The following is a 17,669-nucleotide window of genomic DNA, read 5'->3' as shown; positions in this document are numbered from 1 at the left end:
CAGCTGTTTGCACAGCCTTCGTCTCCCCGAGGTCTGGGAGCACGGCAAAGCTCCCCCCCAGCTCCGCCTGTCCCCTCCCTGCTCCACAGCCCCCTGTCCCTGGGCACAGAGCTCCGGGCTGGGATGTACCTGTTGTGAACAGCCCAGCAGGAGATGACAATGTTTCCTTGCTGCCCTCCTGTGGCCACGCCACAGCCTGGTACTTTACCACGAATCCCCAAATTTTTACATGAAGATTGTTTGCACTTGTGTCTTAACCTGGATTGTTTTCTCTGCTCGGATGTAGTTGCATTTACCACGACAATTGGTGCTTTTATGTGAAGGGAGCATGGTTTTGTTTCTGGATCATAAATTTTAATCTGAAATCTCTCAGGTACGCAAGGATTAATATTTAATGGCTGTTCAGTAATGTAATTTCTACAGGCCAATCTTTCATCTTCAAAACTTTATCATCACAGACCTACAAAAGTTAGACTTCAATATGATAACAATACCTTATGAACACGGTGATTCTTAAATTCCCCAGCTGTCTCCTACAGGCAGGGGTGGTGCTCCTGTGAGTCTTAAAAAATGAGCTAACACTTTTAATTGTCTATTTTCTTTTCAACTCATATCAGCACTCTTGAGTTCCAAGTGTGAAATGCTGCGAGGAACCAGATCACTCTCAGGACAAGATGACAGGTAATACCTTTGCAATTGAGGTCATCATCCCAAGATTAAAAGGAGACAGTGCTGACCTAATTCCATCTGTTAGGGGTCTTGGGACCCCTTGTCTAATACAGGAGAATGTTTGTGATGTCCTTATTATAGGAATGTCAGCCAAACACTGCAGATGCTCAGTCTCTAAGACTTACAAACAACAAGAAAAGGCAAGAGTCTGTGTACTGGATTTTTTCCCCTTGCTTTATAGCTGCTGTAATTTGTATTTCCCCAGACAGCACGAGTCTGCTTTTTCTCCATGAAAGAAGGGAGAACATAACTGCTCCAGGCTGCCCAGGAAAAGAGAGGACAAAATCTTAAATTGACTCATCATGAAAGTGTCACATTACCCCTGGTGTCACAGTCCTCTTGAGAAGCACAGGTGGGACCAAGCCTGCTCGAGACTGCCTGCTGCTTCTCCCCTAAAGGGAGACAGCAGCGAGTCCTTCTCGCAGTGCTGGTGCTCTCTCAGCCTCCTTTCTGTTCTCCCTGCACAACGCAATTCGAAATCTCACACCACAGAGTGTGAAGAGCTGCATGCAAGACACGATTCTAGGCACAAACCCAGTTAGTTAAAGACTTGATTACCTTCTTACCAGTAGTCACGTTTCCCTTGCTAGCAAGTAAACGATCACTCTGTTTCCAAGGTGAGACGTTCCAGCCACCCAAAAATCCTGAAGCCCCCCACTGTGCTTAGATTTACAGCAGGAACGTGTCCATCAGTTTGGAACAAATCAGCCGTGCAGACAGTGAGTGTTAGTACTGAGGGTTCATTTCTAATCTAGAGCGAGATTACGAATAAATCCAACTAGTAGAGGACAAAGCTGCTTATACAGTGACTTGTAGTCACAGAGCTGCTGTAATCATCTAGGAGAAAAAATCCCAGTACAGTCAAGAGCTAGGTATGATGCCTGTATCAACTCACCTTCCTCAAACAGAGTGTATCCATATGACAATTTTGGCCCCTGTGATCTATCAGGTGCACAAAAATGCACATGCCTAACTTCTGCCTTGTAGGAAGGCTTTCCTTAGATGCTATGTGAGCAGGTACCTACAGGTGACCTACAGGTGAGGTGCTGAACACAAGCCTGTGTGGGACAGGTTCATATCCACATCAGGCACTGAGCTTTGTAGTTTATTCTGGTTTTCACTACAAGGCGGGCTGGATTTCAGTAATTGGTGTTCGTCCCTCCCCAGCCTGCTCCACTGACTCTCACAGAAACCTTCAGCATTTCACCTTACTTCACCGAAGTTGGCCCATGACAATATGACTCCTCGGCTTCCACACAAGGTCACAGTTGGACAGAGGCGTTTGCCAGTTTTCCCCAGTTCAGACCACTGACAGATGGGAAAAATCCTGACATTTCATTCCCAAACGTATCTGCTATGCACAGTATTTCTAATACGGTCATACAAAAAAGCTGCTTCCCTTGGGTGTTATCAAGGTTGTTTCAACAAAGAAAACTGTATCTAAGTTAAGCACACAATAGTGCTTTCAAATCAGAAGTGACTCCAACACTCGCCTCCATCCAGAAAGCCAACAGCAACCTTACTCTTAAAAATACCACGATGACAAAGAATGAGTTACTTTTGTTTAAATTACAGTTCCACTGGTATCTAGGTTAATTGCCAAGTGGGAGCAACAGTTTGGCTAATCGTTCTTTATAGAAAAGGCCATGCAGTTGAAATGAAATCCCAACTGCAAGGCCTGGCAGTGACGCTCTAGGACCATAAGTCCCATATAAAATGATCCTTTCTTTAACAGCCATGTTCACCGGGTGTTTATTTCTCAGCTAGCTACGAGCTTGGATTTACCCTGGAAGCAGGAAGACATCACCAAAACCCATGAGCTTTACTTACTGTCGGAGCACTGTCTCCACCAGCTCCTTCCCTTGCTGAGGACGGACCACAGGAGCAGCGAGGGCACATGCTCTGGTCCCCAGCCTGCCTTCAAGCAATGGAATATCGAGTGTCAGGTCACCTCATTTTCAGGATGTGAGGTTCACTTGGGCCAGTGCAGGATGCAAAAACTTCTGGTTCTTGGAGCTCCTCAAGGGTTTCTGGAGAGGGAAAGTGGAGGGAGGTAAGGGGCAGGAGCTGTGTTCCTCTACAACAGCTGATCCTCAGTCCTTCACAAAGAGAAGGTGAGACAGAATAAGTCCTTATTACTTTACCTCTTATTTAATATTATAGTAATAACATATTGTTATACCTCTCAACACAAACAGGAAGAAATTCCATCCCCACTTCATCCTTACAAACCTGTATTTGTGAGAACTAATTGTGTCCCGAAGTCAATGACAATTTCATCAAAAACACTCCGAACGAGCAAAACTGGGGCCAAGTGCTCATCTAGTGATTACCCCTTTTGTTACTCTAGATTTCTTTGGGGTATGTTTTTCTTTAATATCTGTGTCTGAATGTTACATTTTTTTCCTCTGTGCATAATATTCTCTTCATCCCCCCAAATTTAATTTTCTAACTTTTTGCCTTTATCACTTAAATTTTTAGTAGGGAATTTGGGTGTGCTGCCGACAAAATAATAATTTATATTGTATCAGTCAGTATCACTCCATTGTCTAAATCTTTCATAATGGTTTTTCTGCAGCTTCCAATCTTCCTCAGAATAAAACAAATTACTTAGCAAGTGGAATATCTTCTTGTCATAATAATTTAATATTAAAATGTCAATAAGATTTGGTACACACAGCAGAGGGCACAGAGGTACAGAGACAGAGCAGAAATGAAGTAAACTTAATAAAGTGAGTGAGAGGGTACAATAGGGATTGAGTCTGGCTCCTGTACTTGATATGAAAGAACCTTTTTATCCTGCAGTGCAGTACAATCACTGTGTAAGCAATAATATGATTGCTGGAGCACTTATACCTGCTGCCTGCCTGCTTACACAGAGCTGAAGTCCAGCACCAGCCCTGGGGCTGTGTGTTATCGCTGGAAAAGGGATCAAGGAGCGCTGGATGGTGACAGCATGGGCGGGCCATGGCAGACAGGGTGACACACGGTGAGGAAGCAGAGGACGGCCAGAGGCTGGTGGTGTATGCTGCTCTCGTCCCAGCACTGTGCAAGGAGACCCTTCGGAACCACTTCCACAGTGTTTGTGCCTGGGGGATGGGTGAAGGTCATGGTCTGGCATCCTGATCCCAACGCTGGGTCAGGATTCATGCCGGGGACGTCCTTGCATACACGGGGTCAGAGCTTAGCACTCAGTTTCGCTTTGATGCAGCCCTGGAAGGCCAAATTTTCCTTCTGATTCTGGTACCTGGCCTTGCGGATTGCACTGACATTGAATGCCAAATACTGGGGACTTACATAGAGCATTATGAGTTTCTTAAAAAGGTCTTGAAGTCGCAGGAGCAAGTACGTCCCTTTCCTCAGGATGAGGTGGTCAGCAGGACATACTGTGGGACCAGTCCTGCTCTTCCTTGGGCAGTTCCGTCTGTGTCTGCAAAATGAAAGGGCAGAATAACAATCACAAAATCAGAATAATTCACACTGGAAGAGCCTTTGGATGTCATCCACAAGCCACTGGAACCCACTGCTCAGAGCAGGGCTAACTTCAAAGTATTGTAAAATCAAAAAGGAACTGAATTTTCATGAGCTTCAGGAACTTATTATTAGGCTCTGCCACATCTCAGACCACAGGAACACCATTCCTAAATCTAACCTCCCTTTTCTCTCCTGCAGCCACAGAAATGAGCATTCTGTAGATGACTCTTTCCATGCAAGTATGTTACTAAGTTTGAAGTCCCCGTGTTCAGTGCCTAATGTCTACTGCAAAAGGAAAAGGATGTAGGTCTTGCTTTAAATGCTCACTCTTTTCATAATTTTGGGGATGGAACAAAAAGAAAGACAAAGCCAAAGACTGATATTATTTCAACCAAAAAAGAAACAGAGGGCTACCCTGGAGTATCTACAAGAGGGTTCATTGCTGATGAAACCTACCCCCCCCGGGACTGTCCTGGTGCTGGGGCCAGATATGAAGTTGAGCCCAGCATCGGGGGGATGCTCAGGACCATTAAGGGCTTGCAGTGTCTTGGGGGCCCAGTAATGCTGTAACCACAAATGTGCACCATGCTGAAATACTCCTACCTATCTCCTACAGCTTTCCATGAGCAAGCATGAAGGGCCCTGAGCCATCCAAAAGGGCACCAGGGAGTTGTAGAAGCATTCCCACCATCTTAGAGCTGCAGAAAGTTTAATAAAAGTTTGTGGAGACTTCCCCTGCTAGCAATTTTGCAAGGAATGAATAGGGGAGGTCCTTCACCTGCTCTGGGAGGCTTTTCCTTATTAACTGCTGCCCTCCTATGTGTAAAACTAAAAATGGTAAACAGCAAAGTCCTAAGAGTCACAGTACTGAATGTCAGGATGACTTAACTGTCAGAGCTATAAACAAAACTGCTAGAAAAGGAGGATTTTTTAAAACTTGCTGCCAGTGGAAAGCTGTTTTCATGTTTTTTTTCCCCAGATCTCGGTCTGTACCGGTTTAAAACCACTCAGCACTTTTCTTGAGAGCTCATTCAACAGGACTAATTGCTCTGATAATAGGAAACTGATGCTGATGTTCAGCCAATATTTTCCTATCCTCCCTAGTGAGCGCTTTCTGGCTGCCACCAGGAATCCCTGCCTCTTTTTCTATCTACATGTTAATACATCTATCTGTATCTTAAATGGATGATGCTCACCATATTTCTCTCTCCTCCATCCAAATTTCAGCTCAGCAAAACTGCCATTATAAATCTTTCACCTATCAGCTACCTTCTGTCACTCCTTTTTAATTACCTTTTATTTGTTAGCTTCTTACTGGTGTTGAAGTGGTCATAGCTGAATAATATTTTCTACTTGTGCCCAGCTGGTGCTTTCCGGACAATATTTACCTCCTTTCTCCCTTGCACTGCCTCTGCTCACTCAGACCTAACTGTGTGACAGTCTGCCTCGTGGCCATGCTGCCTTGCCAAAAACATACTCTCAAATATCAGCCATTTTGGACTTCCCCCATTGCCTCTTCTTCCACGTACCAACACCAACCAATACCACCCACCGATCCACCCATCCACAGATTTCTCTTAATTGCATCTTGCCTCATTTCTTTTCCCCCTTGGTCCAGCAGAGCTTTTTACAGGATGGTTCCCCATTGTTGTTTGCTATGCCTCCCAATTTAGGTATCATCTGGGAATTTAATTAATGTGCTCTTTATCTGCTTTTCCAGGTCATTAACAGTACTTTTGAACACGACTGGATATAATAAGAGTCCCCAAGGTACTCCTAGTACCGCTTCCCCTAACTAGCTACAGCATGCTGATGTCTGTTGTGCACTGCCAACAGCTTTCTAGATGCTTCACAGTCCACGAGAGATGGCTTGCCTCCAAGCCAATTAAAAAGAGCTAGTTTTCAAGTGAGGGGTTTTGAGAGCCACTGCATAAAATTATTTACTGGAGTTCAAAGTGACCAAACCCTGTAAAGGTTTGATGTGTCTACATTTACAAATTTCATAAAATGACTAACCCAGTGAGTTCTCCTCCGCCCTGAGTTTTATGCAGATCCACTTATCTGCTGCACGTCGTTAACCTGGATGCTAGCTGCCTACTGGGGCATCTCAGGATTTCCCATTCTTGCCTGGATCTGCCCCCATCAGGCCCTGCCCAGGATCCACAGTCCTTTTGGCAACAAGGGGGTGACAGGGATTTCACACAGAGCAGCACTGCATCCTGCAGGCTGCTGCGTGCTCACCGATGGGCCAAGAACTGCACGTACATATAGCTATCACCAATTTGCAGCAAAGCCTAATAAGCAGTACTTGTAAAGCACTTGGGACCTTCAATTAAAAGCATTCCTTTTTATTATTTTCCATATTATAACTCTCGGGGGCAAAAACCATTAGGCTGGTAACCAACTGCAGAACAACTACATCCAAGCATATGTCCATGCAGAAACAATGGAAGTGGGTAATTATACAGGAGGAACGTCAGCTGGAGATTCTCAGCTCTGTGTCAATCCCAAATGGCATTCAGAAAACATTTCAAGGGGATAAAAGCTGCCTCACGGGCGCTATACAAATTTACCATCATAAACACTGAATAATACATTGCACTAATCTGATTGCTATTGACTGTTACAGTTGCATGTGTGACCTTGGGCATACATTAATCAAAGGGAGCCGTTCATATTTCCATCTTGTACCCTGCAGCGACGAGCAAAACTCATCACAAATCTCTTCTTGTCCCTGTGTTCCTTTCAGCTCCCTCTGATGTTGCTTGGAAATCGAGGCTGGTGTCTGGAGGGAAATGGCTTTTTCTACCTGCCCCTTTTTGTCTGAGCACAAACAAATGTTCCCATACAGAATAATAAAAACAGGCACCTTTATGTCCACCCAGTGCTCTCTGAACCCAATTTAGCAAGTGTCACAAGCCTAAAGAGCATTCAAACTTTAGACTAATTGGTTTCTCAGCAGAGGCTCTAACTAATCAGAGAAGCTCTTTGGACTTCCACCAAACGTGCTTCTTATTTACCCTAAGAAATGAGGCATCATCAAAATGGAAGATCCCAGTGCTTTCGTGTACCTAGGACAACGCAGTGTGTATAATGTGCTGCTCACACGAGGTGCCTGGAGGTTTAAACCAGAGAAACCAATCTCTCATCACCTTCTTCTCCCTTTGTCATTACCAGAGGTTAGAGAATATAAGAAAGAGCTGACAATGTGTTGAAAACAAATTGAACGGGCATCACTTTGCCTGCATTGATTCTCTTCTTATCCTTCCCCTAGGCTATGAGATGATACTCAGGGCATTACATTGCAAAATTCTCATGCACGTGCAGTCTGGCATGCTGCCTCCAGCCCTGGGTTGGTCTTTGAGCATGAAGAGCCTTCCTCCAGGGCACGTTCCCAGTGGTGGAGCTGTCTCAAGGCTTGTCGTAAAAAACATGGTATCAGACAAAACTTCAGAATAATCTAATGAGCCAGTTTCAACATAGTTTCAGACCATTGGCATGCAAATATATTTCTTCAACAGCCTTACTGTGTTTTCTGAGAGTTAAGCACGATAGTCAATAATTTAACGTACAAGATTTAAAAAGGCTGGAATTATTCCCAAAAGCAGTGTTGTGACTGTAGACCATTCATATTTAACAGAAATTTAGATAAATTATGGTAACACTAGTACTGTAAGAATAGTCGGCTGTAAATCCACAGGTACCTGCTTTTTAAATGTTTGATATAAAAATAAATAAAACTTTCAAAATCTTGCCATGCTTTCATTAAAAGCTGTCTCTGTGCCTTGACAGCGAGCACCAAGAGGGAGATGCTGAAGAATACCTGGGCAGGAAGAAGAACCAGTGAGGAGCAGGCTGTTTACTCCTGACAGCCAAGCAGTACTCCCTCCCAGCAACGTGAAAAAACACAACTTAATTAGAAAGGCCCATTTTGTCTACAAAGCCTTTTTACGGTCCATGGCCTTTGCTCATATCCACTTACTTTCTCCATCAGTCGCATCACAACCTCAGGGCTGCTGCTGAGAGTTGCCAGGGGAGTGCTGGAAGCTTTCTCCTTTATAAATTTTTCACCCTGGTTCTATTACCCAGAATGGACTTCCACACCGTAAGAATATAGCCTGATCCCCCCAGACCTCCAGCAACCCTCGGTGCTCATGCCATGATGAAGAAAAATAGCACACCTAGACCACTCTTCCTCTCTTTTTCACTAGGCAGCACCTCTTCGGTACATAAGAGAGAGTTTCAGGACAAACTAATGGATATTTTAGGACATCCAAAGAGTGGTCTTAGAAAGACAGAGAGAATTTCCTAAGGAGAGTCTCAAGGCTGTAATAATCCCTTGGATAAAGCTATGAAACGCCACTGAAATTGGAGGAGAAATGTTAGTTGTTGAGCTACCTCGGGAATGAAAACTGAGTGGTTACAGAATTCTGTTCTCTTTGTGGGCTCTTGCCCAAATGACTCAACACAAAATGGTCACGCGTCGAACATCATTCTGCAAAAGCAGTTTTCTTGTCCCTGCTCACTTCCCTCCTCACATCCCACCAGGAAAACTTAATTCAACCCCCAAGTGAAGTCTGAAAGGGAGGACTGCTGCCTACTGTGGGCAGGGATGTTTCAGGTTGAAAGACTAATGCCAAGGGAGAAAATCCAGGGATTAATTCCTCTGAAATCCAGGTCCAAGAAGTAAATAAAAAGAATGGCTGAAGACTGCATCCTGCAGTGCCTGGCTGTGCTGTACTCCCGTGATTCAGACAGCTGACGTTACTCAAACCTGCTTTCCCTTCACACCAGGAGAGGCTGAAGTTAAGGAAGCAGAACCTCAATTTCACTTACACAAGTTCAATGCCAGCCTAACTTCTGACTCCTGTGGGTGTTACTTTTGATTTATACTCATGACGCCAAGAAGGAAATCAGATCAAGAGAGTATAAATCAAAGAGAGATCAATACTGGGCATCAAGGTACTAATTCTATCTCTTGAAGCAGCCCTTCCAAGCCGCAGGAGGCCGGGGGACAATTCCCCTGGCTCAGGCACAGCAGATTTATGCTGAGCTCTGGTCCTGGTGCAGGAGAGATGTTGGAGGTGGAAGGGGATGGAGCTGCACCATGTGCTATTAAGAATCTGTGTCTGTCTGGTCTGTCAAACAGTCTGTGGGCAGCTCTGAGAGGTTGTCATAAATCAGCGCACCCTCGCTTTGGGGTCTGCTGATGAGAGCTAAGACAGTTTAAAATCATCTTTCACCAATGCTTTTCCTTTCAGCTATCACAAGTATCTTGCCTTCAGGAGCCACTACAGAACCTCAGCTTCACACTTCCCCTGAAGAAATGACCACAAGAAATAAGAGGTGGCTTAAACCTCTTCCTCAAAACCCAGACCAAACGGCACAGCAATGGTTTCTACCTCCTGCGACACGACAGTGGTGAAGCCGGTCTTTAAAGCACGCTGAAATGTTTTGTGCCAGGAGCAGACGCGCTGGCTGGGGAGGGCTGGGCCACCAGTCCCCAGGAGGACACGGTTCAGCATTAAGCACGCTCAGTATGCAGCCTGTGAAGCACCAGACAAACATTCAACCAAACCAACAGCTTGTGTGGTGGAGCCTTCATTTGTTTTTAGGAGATATATTTAAAAGGATGAGGCGATTTGGCTGCTTGATGTACATATATTATGGAAGTCTGAAAATCAAAGGGTTCGGCAGTGGAGAAGTGGGCGAGGCATGGAAAATGGGCAAGAACTTTTTACTTTAGCAAATTTTACAAGGTATGGATCAAAGGACAAAATCTGCACTTCCTTCCTTTGTGGAAATTTGCAGAAAAGTGTGATTGAAAGGGGAGTTTTGTTTGGGGGTATATAGGGGGCTGGTATGGAGAGATTGATGGCATGTTAAATTGCAATAGCTGATACCATAATTAAGTAATAAAACTCTCCAAGCAGTAATTATAGGACATGTCAAACTGAGTTATAAGGCAGGAGGCCAAAGGCCAAGTGATTAACCATCTGAGAAGTGCAACAATTCCCTGGAAGTGCTCAGCCCACAGTGCCGTTGCTGCGATGAAAAATAATTTAATAAACGCCAGAGAGCAGGACCAGCATTACAGCTCCTCCCTGAGCCCACGGCAGTGCCCCATGACTCACATCAGTCTCCCAGGCTGCTTGAAACAGAGTCAAAGGATCTACTCAGGGCCCTCGCTGTGAAGCTGAGCACAGGATTTTAGAATTTGTGCCTTCCTTTGACTGACCTCCTGTGAGCAGGCCCACGGTACCCGGCATGAGCATGCCGCACACACCCCTGCACTACCTGCAGCTGTCGCGCCCCAGGGTGCTTGGGTTTGCTCAGGACAGGACCGCGAGCACCCGGTCAGCTGAAGCTGAGACGCGCTTTAGAAAGCTGCTCATCCTTTTAGCAGTCAGAACAGTCTCCTAGCAGAGATGGGGTGCCTTACTTAATGTGGTGTCTAAGATAGCTGCTGCACCAGCCACTGAGGATAATTCCTATCACTGCAGATTTCACACAGAGAGGTTTCCAGTTCATTAGCTCCAAAGAAATAAAGGGAGGGGGGGGGACTGATCTCTATCTCAGTACAGAGATACATAAAATTGTATTTTTCTCTGAAAGTTATTCTGTCTGCTGCTTGAGGAGCAGAGGCAGCAAATTTGTTAATGAACTAAGCTGCCTCATAATCGTTCGGACTTCAGGAACTCGGCTGGGCCGAGCTCAGGACCATGAGGGGTTTTATTTGTTATAGTAAGGTCAGTGCTCCCAATGTACACTCGGACACTTTACACAGATGTCAGTCTTCTGCAGGGTATTGCTACCTTGCTGCACGGTATCTATAAAGGTCTGAACTACTTGCTTTTTAATTTCATTTTATGTGCCTTCTGCTCAAGGAATAGGAGTTCTTGCCTTACCTTCTTTAAACACTTTGTTACTTTTTATCTCTCTCTATCATTACCCCTTACTCCTCTAACATCTAGGATATATGGTTCTAATCTTTTAATCTCTCCACACACTGCAGTTTTCCATTCTGTTCATCATTTTCAGTGCCTTCCCTGGACCTTTTTTATTTCTGCCCAATCCTTCTTTAAGACTGGAGAGCAAAACTGAGCAAAGTGTCTGTGTCCTGGTGTCACTTCATATAAAAGCTACAAAACAATATTGTACTATCAGCTAGCCCTTTCTTAATGCAAGCAAACATTCCGTTGGCTTCCCTGGCTGTTGTTTCTTGGTGAATAGATGTTTTGTTGGCAATGCTGCCTTACTCCTTTCCTGACTACCTACGGTTAATTTAACACCAAGTTCACATACGAGTAGTTTAAACTCTTCTCTTTTTCCTTTCAGGAAAAACATAGCCTACCTAAGGGTCTACCAAAATTATTTGCTACCTCACTGATACTGTTGGCAATCTAAATCATTATTTTGGCTTGGCAGTGGGGCAGATCCTGGAGCATCACTCCACTAACCTTGTCCTGACATGCTTATCAGTCATTCCTTCATAAGAGGACTGATGCCCACATAGCTGCTTACCTCCCAATAAATGTTCGTAAAAGACCATTTAAAACCTTGCTGCAGATGGCAACGTTTGAAAGATAGTTTTTTCTCCACCCTGCTGCAGGAACACAAAGAAGTGTAATAGACTGGAGAGAAGTGGTTTCTTTCTTACAGAATAGCACAATTTTGTCCAGGAGATAACATTAAGGAGCATTTCATAACTAGTGTATTTTTAGCTCATTTATTTGATTAAAGTGAGTATTGTTTCTCTGTGCTGTCCAGATGATTCCTGACATGAGAAATTTGCACGTATTATGTACTTGACAGTCCTTCACCATGCTATGCACCTCACGCTGTGTAAGTAAGCTCGTGCGATTGGCACTGACTTAGTACTAAACGCAAAGAAGTCGCGCTCTGACTCAGTTTCCCTCTATGGCTAATGCAGATAATGATACCGACCTGTTTTTATGAAGCACATTGAACCCATTACACCAAGCACAATATAAAGCCCTTTGCCTCTAACCACTTGATGCATGCACATGCTACCATGTCTTTTTGTCTTTCCATAAAACCGATTCTTAAATCACCATCATTCTGATTTTTCATTACCCCTACTGACTGCCACCAAACTTCTCCTCTTTCATCCCAACGTCAGTGACAGGAGGACGAGAAATTTTGTCGTTTAAAGAAATTCATAAACACAGCCTTCTGAACACCCTAGGGGGCTGTGCAGGCACCAGAGCCTGCCTATAGGCTTCCAGGGACCACAGCACTCACCACCTGTCTAAGCCAGCATGTGATAAAAGTTTTGGGTATCTAGCATCTGCAGCTGCTTGCTGTAAGACCTTTAACCCATTTCTGGAGTGTTACTGAACGCATTAACATTGAAAAATAACTAGTTATATAAATAAGTTAAATGAATAACTGATTTCAATGACTTAAACTAACTCCTCACTTCAATAGGTAAGAAAAATACCTGCCTTCCTCTCCCTTCACACACTCTTCTTCAGCCTCAGTTATGAATCACTTCTTTGTTCCAGCCATACAGCTCCAGCGTGATTTCCCCTCTGTGTGCACAAGAAGCCTTTCTCTCCTTCCCTCTTGTCTCTCCTGGGTCTTATTAAATGAGGCAGAGTCACTCCGCAGTCCCTCGTTAGGGGCAAGGCTGGTGCAGATGGAGGAGCTGCAACACCTGGGTGAAGCAAAAAGGCAGAAGTTATCCCTGAAATAGCAGAGGGACGGAAACAATGCTCCTGTGTTACTGGTGTTCACCTCTGCAAGGGTAATTCTGCCATTATTTTATGTGAGCATGAGGAAGGGATTCTTTACTAATGCAAAAATTAAAGAAACTCAAAGTCTTATCATCACTGCCTACTAATAACCTCGCAGCACACCTTTTATGAAGTGGGTGCATATATCACGTTTCCAGATTGGAATTAGAAGCACAAACACCATTAAATGGAAACTTAATTATATAATATTGTTTAATGGCTGTTTTTATGTTTTAGAAGTGTATTAAGCAATGTTCCTGGATTTCCTCTCTTTGCAATTACACCAAACGTTAAATCATTACATCTATTTCACAAATGTTTACTGCAGAAACATGACAAAACCAGTCTGCAAGCACAGGATATTTAGCATGGTGGCCACACGCTTCATTTACATGGTGGACGTTCCAAATACCCACTTAAGCCTCAAAACTACATTTTAGAAGGTGCCTTTCTAAATGAGGCAACTTTTCTGAGCTATATGCTAAAGACTAGGCAATTAGGCAAGCTAAAACAAGTGCAAAGGATATTGGAAATATATTTCCAAAACTAGAGCTGGTTACAAAGTAGGGATGGCTGCTAGTGGAAATGGGCTTCCCCATTTGGCACTTCTTTGTTGCTAAGGATACTGAGACTTACGGAAACTTGACCCTGGGGTCCTCACAGCCCCTGGAGAAAGCTCTGCTGAGCATCTTGGGTTTCTGGCAAGTGGTGAGCAAAGCAGAGTTTTGAAAAAGAGTTTTGCACATTCTTCCTCTGAAATGGGTATTTCAGGTATACTAGCCAGCTGCACTGAATAACAGGTTCCTGCCTGTTATGGTCTACGTGCTCCCCCAGGTGTTTGCTCTCATTCTCATGGTATAACATTGGCTACAAATTCCCTGTGAGTTTAAAAAAATCAGCAGATTTCAGCAAAATTTATATCCCATCTGTATTAAATGCCGAATGTCTCTCAGATCTTAGAAAAGATTTCCAGGTTTCTGATTCAGTGCCATGTTTCTGGCTCTCTGCCCCTGTGTGAGACAAGAGAGGAGCTCCCAGGGTTGTTACTACCAACGTGGATGGTCCCCAGACTGCCGGCACCTGGAGATAACCTGGAGGGAGGAGGCAGGGGGTGCTTTGGCCTGCTAGTGCTCTTGGGCTCTGAAACACACTGGGAAGACCCAGGGAAGAATAAACTGCATCTATCTTCTTAAAAAGAGCCTGGTCCATGATGCTGGTCATCACAGAAAGCATTATAAATTGCATGAGCTGGTCATTTGTGCCACAACCAGATGTCTCGGTAATCCATCAACAACTAAGCTCTAGCTGATAAACTTTCTTCTTTTTTTTTGTTTGCTGCTTATTATCAATTATGGCTGAGGCGAGCCACATGCATTTGGCTGGAGGAGGGGAAAGTTTTCAAGCTCTGCTGCAGTGTCTGTTCTGGAGGAAGAGAAGCAGTTCCCAAGCTGAGGCTAAGTGCACTCCATGCTTTCCCTGACACCACCAAGGTGCAAGGTTTAGATTTCTGAAGGTTTTTGATGATGTTCTCCATCTATTTTTCTGAGACAGTCTAGGCAAATCATTTAGACACGGTGCCTAAGTTTACTCAAGCCTTTGATGAGCAATGTGTGGTTTAAAGTGAGTGCCTCCCACAGACTCCACGAGGCTTTAATTTATGTTTGGAAGGGGACTTGGCTTGTTCCGCTGAAGAGTCTGTAACTGCAAGATCGTATTAATGATCCAGAAGGGACAAGTGGCATGAACGAGCCTTGTACCTGTGGAAAAACATTCAGATTTTTAGCAAATGTTTTTTACTTATGAAAATAGACGTCAGGTTTGCAGCTCCAGGCTTTTTCATCCTGCAAATGCCTTGCAATGCCTCTCCCGACCTAGGCACTGGTTTCTGCTTCTGTCCTGCAGACTCCAGCTCCGTGCTCCTGAGCATGGCTTTGCAGTGACTAATCCTCTTCCTCAGCACAGAATTACATGGATAATTGTGCAGATACTGTATGTCTTTTAGCAGGCTTACTGGAATATCTTGCACTACAGAACAGCAGATCTCTCCTGTTTAAAAACTTCACTTGCAGTATTTGATTTAACAAGTCTTTTTTAACATTCTTCAATCGATTCACTTAGGGAAATTCATAAGAAGATGCAAGAATACATTTTAGTTGACTTTCAGGGGATACTTACTGCATGTTAAATACCACTAGGCAATTATTTAATGAGGTTTAACAAGTATGTAATAGATAGATTACTTATGACCTATATGTGAAACCTCAATGAATATGTTTAATCAACTGGCATTCAATTAACATACATTAGGCTTTTCAATGCTTTATTTTAACTGTCTGGCTAACAGACCTGGCTTGCAGACTTGTTAACTACTTGCTGTCCATAATTTTAGGTCCAATATTGCAGCTGTAACAGATAAATAAAAATTAATTGCAAAGCTGCTCTTAATGAGTTTATTGGCCTGTAATTATCCATTTAGAAGTGCAGGTCCCATTTGGTGCATCAGTATACTCAATTATCTTGCTGCCTTCACTAACGTAGGGGCCCTCCTGTGCCCCAGACAGTTGCACCTCGCCTTGTTCTGATTCAGCAAGGAAACTAGCTAGTGCCTTCCAGTGAATGTCAAGATTTTCACCAGCTATTAAAAGGTAATACAGGATTAAAGTGGAATATAAATGAATGCTGCTGATGGATGTTCTAGGATGGAACTGCTCTCTTGAAAAATCACAAACAATCCAGAAACTCCTCTGCATCTCCTTAGTGCTACTGCTTCATTAGAGCTTAGTAGGGAACGACAAATTTGTAGAAGACTCTGTCCGGTTGTATTCATTAATTTAAGTGTAACTTTTGCTTTTTGTTCTTACTGACAGTAGAAACATTGTCTCTCTCTGAAAATTGTCAGAAACACATAAAGCACTATTGAATAACGTCAAAAGCAAGCTGAGCTAGGAGAAGTAGTGAGAAAGGAATTAATACCCAACACCCCTCTGAAAAGCACCTGATATCTTAGGCTTCCTTGAAAGATTTGGAAACACTAAGGCATTTACTCCACTTGCTTGAAAAGAGCCAAAAAGTCAAAAAACATGGGGAACGCTAGATAATATTTTCTGTAAACTGGACAATTTTGCTACAGAGACCTTAATTTACACCTTATTTCACCCGAGCTGCTACATATTGCTCTGCAATACAGCTTCTAAATCTTGTCCTTGGATCCCAATCTACTTCCCCATCTGACACTGCAGGCTTCACATTGCCATGTGTTGCACAAGGAATAATGCAGAATTTTTGGAAGAGGGAAAATGGTTTGTGAAGACAGAAGCCACAGTGGGAGAAGTGAGAAAACAACCCAAATCTTGGCGAACTGCTAACTGGCTTAAGAACACACGAAATACCAGTTTCGGTTCAATTCCCCATCTTCCAAACAGAAGGAGCCTCGGTGCACGCTGAAGGCAGAGCTGGAGCAGAGGTTAAAATACTGCAGATTCCTCGTGCGTGTTCTCTGCACATCAACTAAGGCAGACTGCCTGCCAGAAGAATAGCTGTATGCCTTTGTCCAATTTTAATTCCTATCTTCATTTTGGGGTAGGTTTCTTTTTGGAAACTCTCTGTCTCTGGCTAATTTGCTGTGTTCTCTGCTGATAAGTGCTGCTTTCTAGCACCAGATATCATAGTCCAGGCAAACTTTGGTGTCGAGATCTGAAGGGCTAAAAAGCAAGAAGATACATTTTGTTCTTTCTTCTGAAGAAAGGACACCCTGCAAGATTAAAGTAACTGGATTTTGATCAGCATTTCCCATTTGCACTGGACTCTTTACGAATTGAAATGTAAAAGGTCAAAGCTCCAAAAGCATTTTTCATTTCTAAAGAGGTTTGTTCACTACTGTAATTTAATAGCCATGCCAAAGCTGATAAGATTTTGGAATCTGTCCATGGCGTGTATTGATGTCACAGGTCAAAAATAAAGGCTTCAATGTAATTTATTTCTCCAAGCACAGTGAAGATAATAACTCAAGCACAGAGCAATATGTTAAAACTAAATTATATTCAATAAAGATGACTTATGCCAGTCTTCTAAAAACTAAATACACTTGGCTCAATTCAAATTTGCTCATCCCTATGGTATGGTAGCCTCCAAGAGGTTCTTGGGCATTGCACAGCGGCCAACGTGCGGTTCTGTGTGCTCTGAGAGCACTGCAAGGGGCAGGAGGTTGTTCCTCCTTTCTCTGTTCAAAATCTGGCTCAAGGGAGCATTTTCTTGCACCAGCTTCTCCTTCTGTTTTGCTTTCTGCTGCATGGAATGATGCATAAGAGCAAAAATCCTTTTCTGCTATAAATAGGGTCCGCGCATGTGATGCAGGGGGGAGGAGAGCAGATGCTGCACTCAGGGCTTCAGCTGGCATGTCAGCCTGTCACGTGCAGCTGGGGATGGGGGAAGGAGCCACTTCCAAAACACTGGGAATGACAATTCTCAGCAGAATAGGTAGAGCCTTTCCTCTACCACCCAAACTGCAAACTGAATGTAAAGCACTGAACTTCAAGGTTGAGCTGTTTGTCCACTCACAGTGCAGAGCTCTAAAGCTGGAGCTGACAGGGATGTTGTTCTTCCAAGCAGGTATTTACTGGGATCCAGAGGATGCAGGAAATCCATCCTGGTATGGAAGCCAGATCTTAAACCATTATCATTAATGGAGTGTTCAACCAGCAAATTTTA

At 43.8% G+C, this 17,669-nt stretch overlaps 1 protein-coding gene across 1 annotated transcript in view; it reads right to left on the bottom strand.

Annotated features, from left to right (window-relative positions):
• The window catches only part of PTPRT (protein tyrosine phosphatase receptor type T), a 532,802-nt gene extending 530,154 nt beyond the window's left edge, over positions 1-2,648 (bottom strand). The window contains exon 1 of the mRNA XM_050713944.1: positions 2,560-2,648. Within this exon, the coding sequence (XP_050569901.1) occupies positions 2,560-2,628 (69 nt within the window). The 5' untranslated portion in view covers positions 2,629-2,648. The remainder of the gene's footprint in view (positions 1-2,559) is intronic.
• Positions 2,649-17,669: the final 15,021 nt, after the last annotated feature.

The sequence above is a fragment of the Cygnus atratus genome, chromosome 16 (genome assembly GCF_013377495.2).
Source record: "Cygnus atratus isolate AKBS03 ecotype Queensland, Australia chromosome 16, CAtr_DNAZoo_HiC_assembly, whole genome shotgun sequence".
In the NCBI taxonomy this organism is placed as follows: domain Eukaryota; kingdom Metazoa; phylum Chordata; class Aves; order Anseriformes; family Anatidae; genus Cygnus; species Cygnus atratus.
Note: the sequence above shows the minus strand (reverse complement) of the source record. Positions and strands in the feature narration are given on the sequence as shown.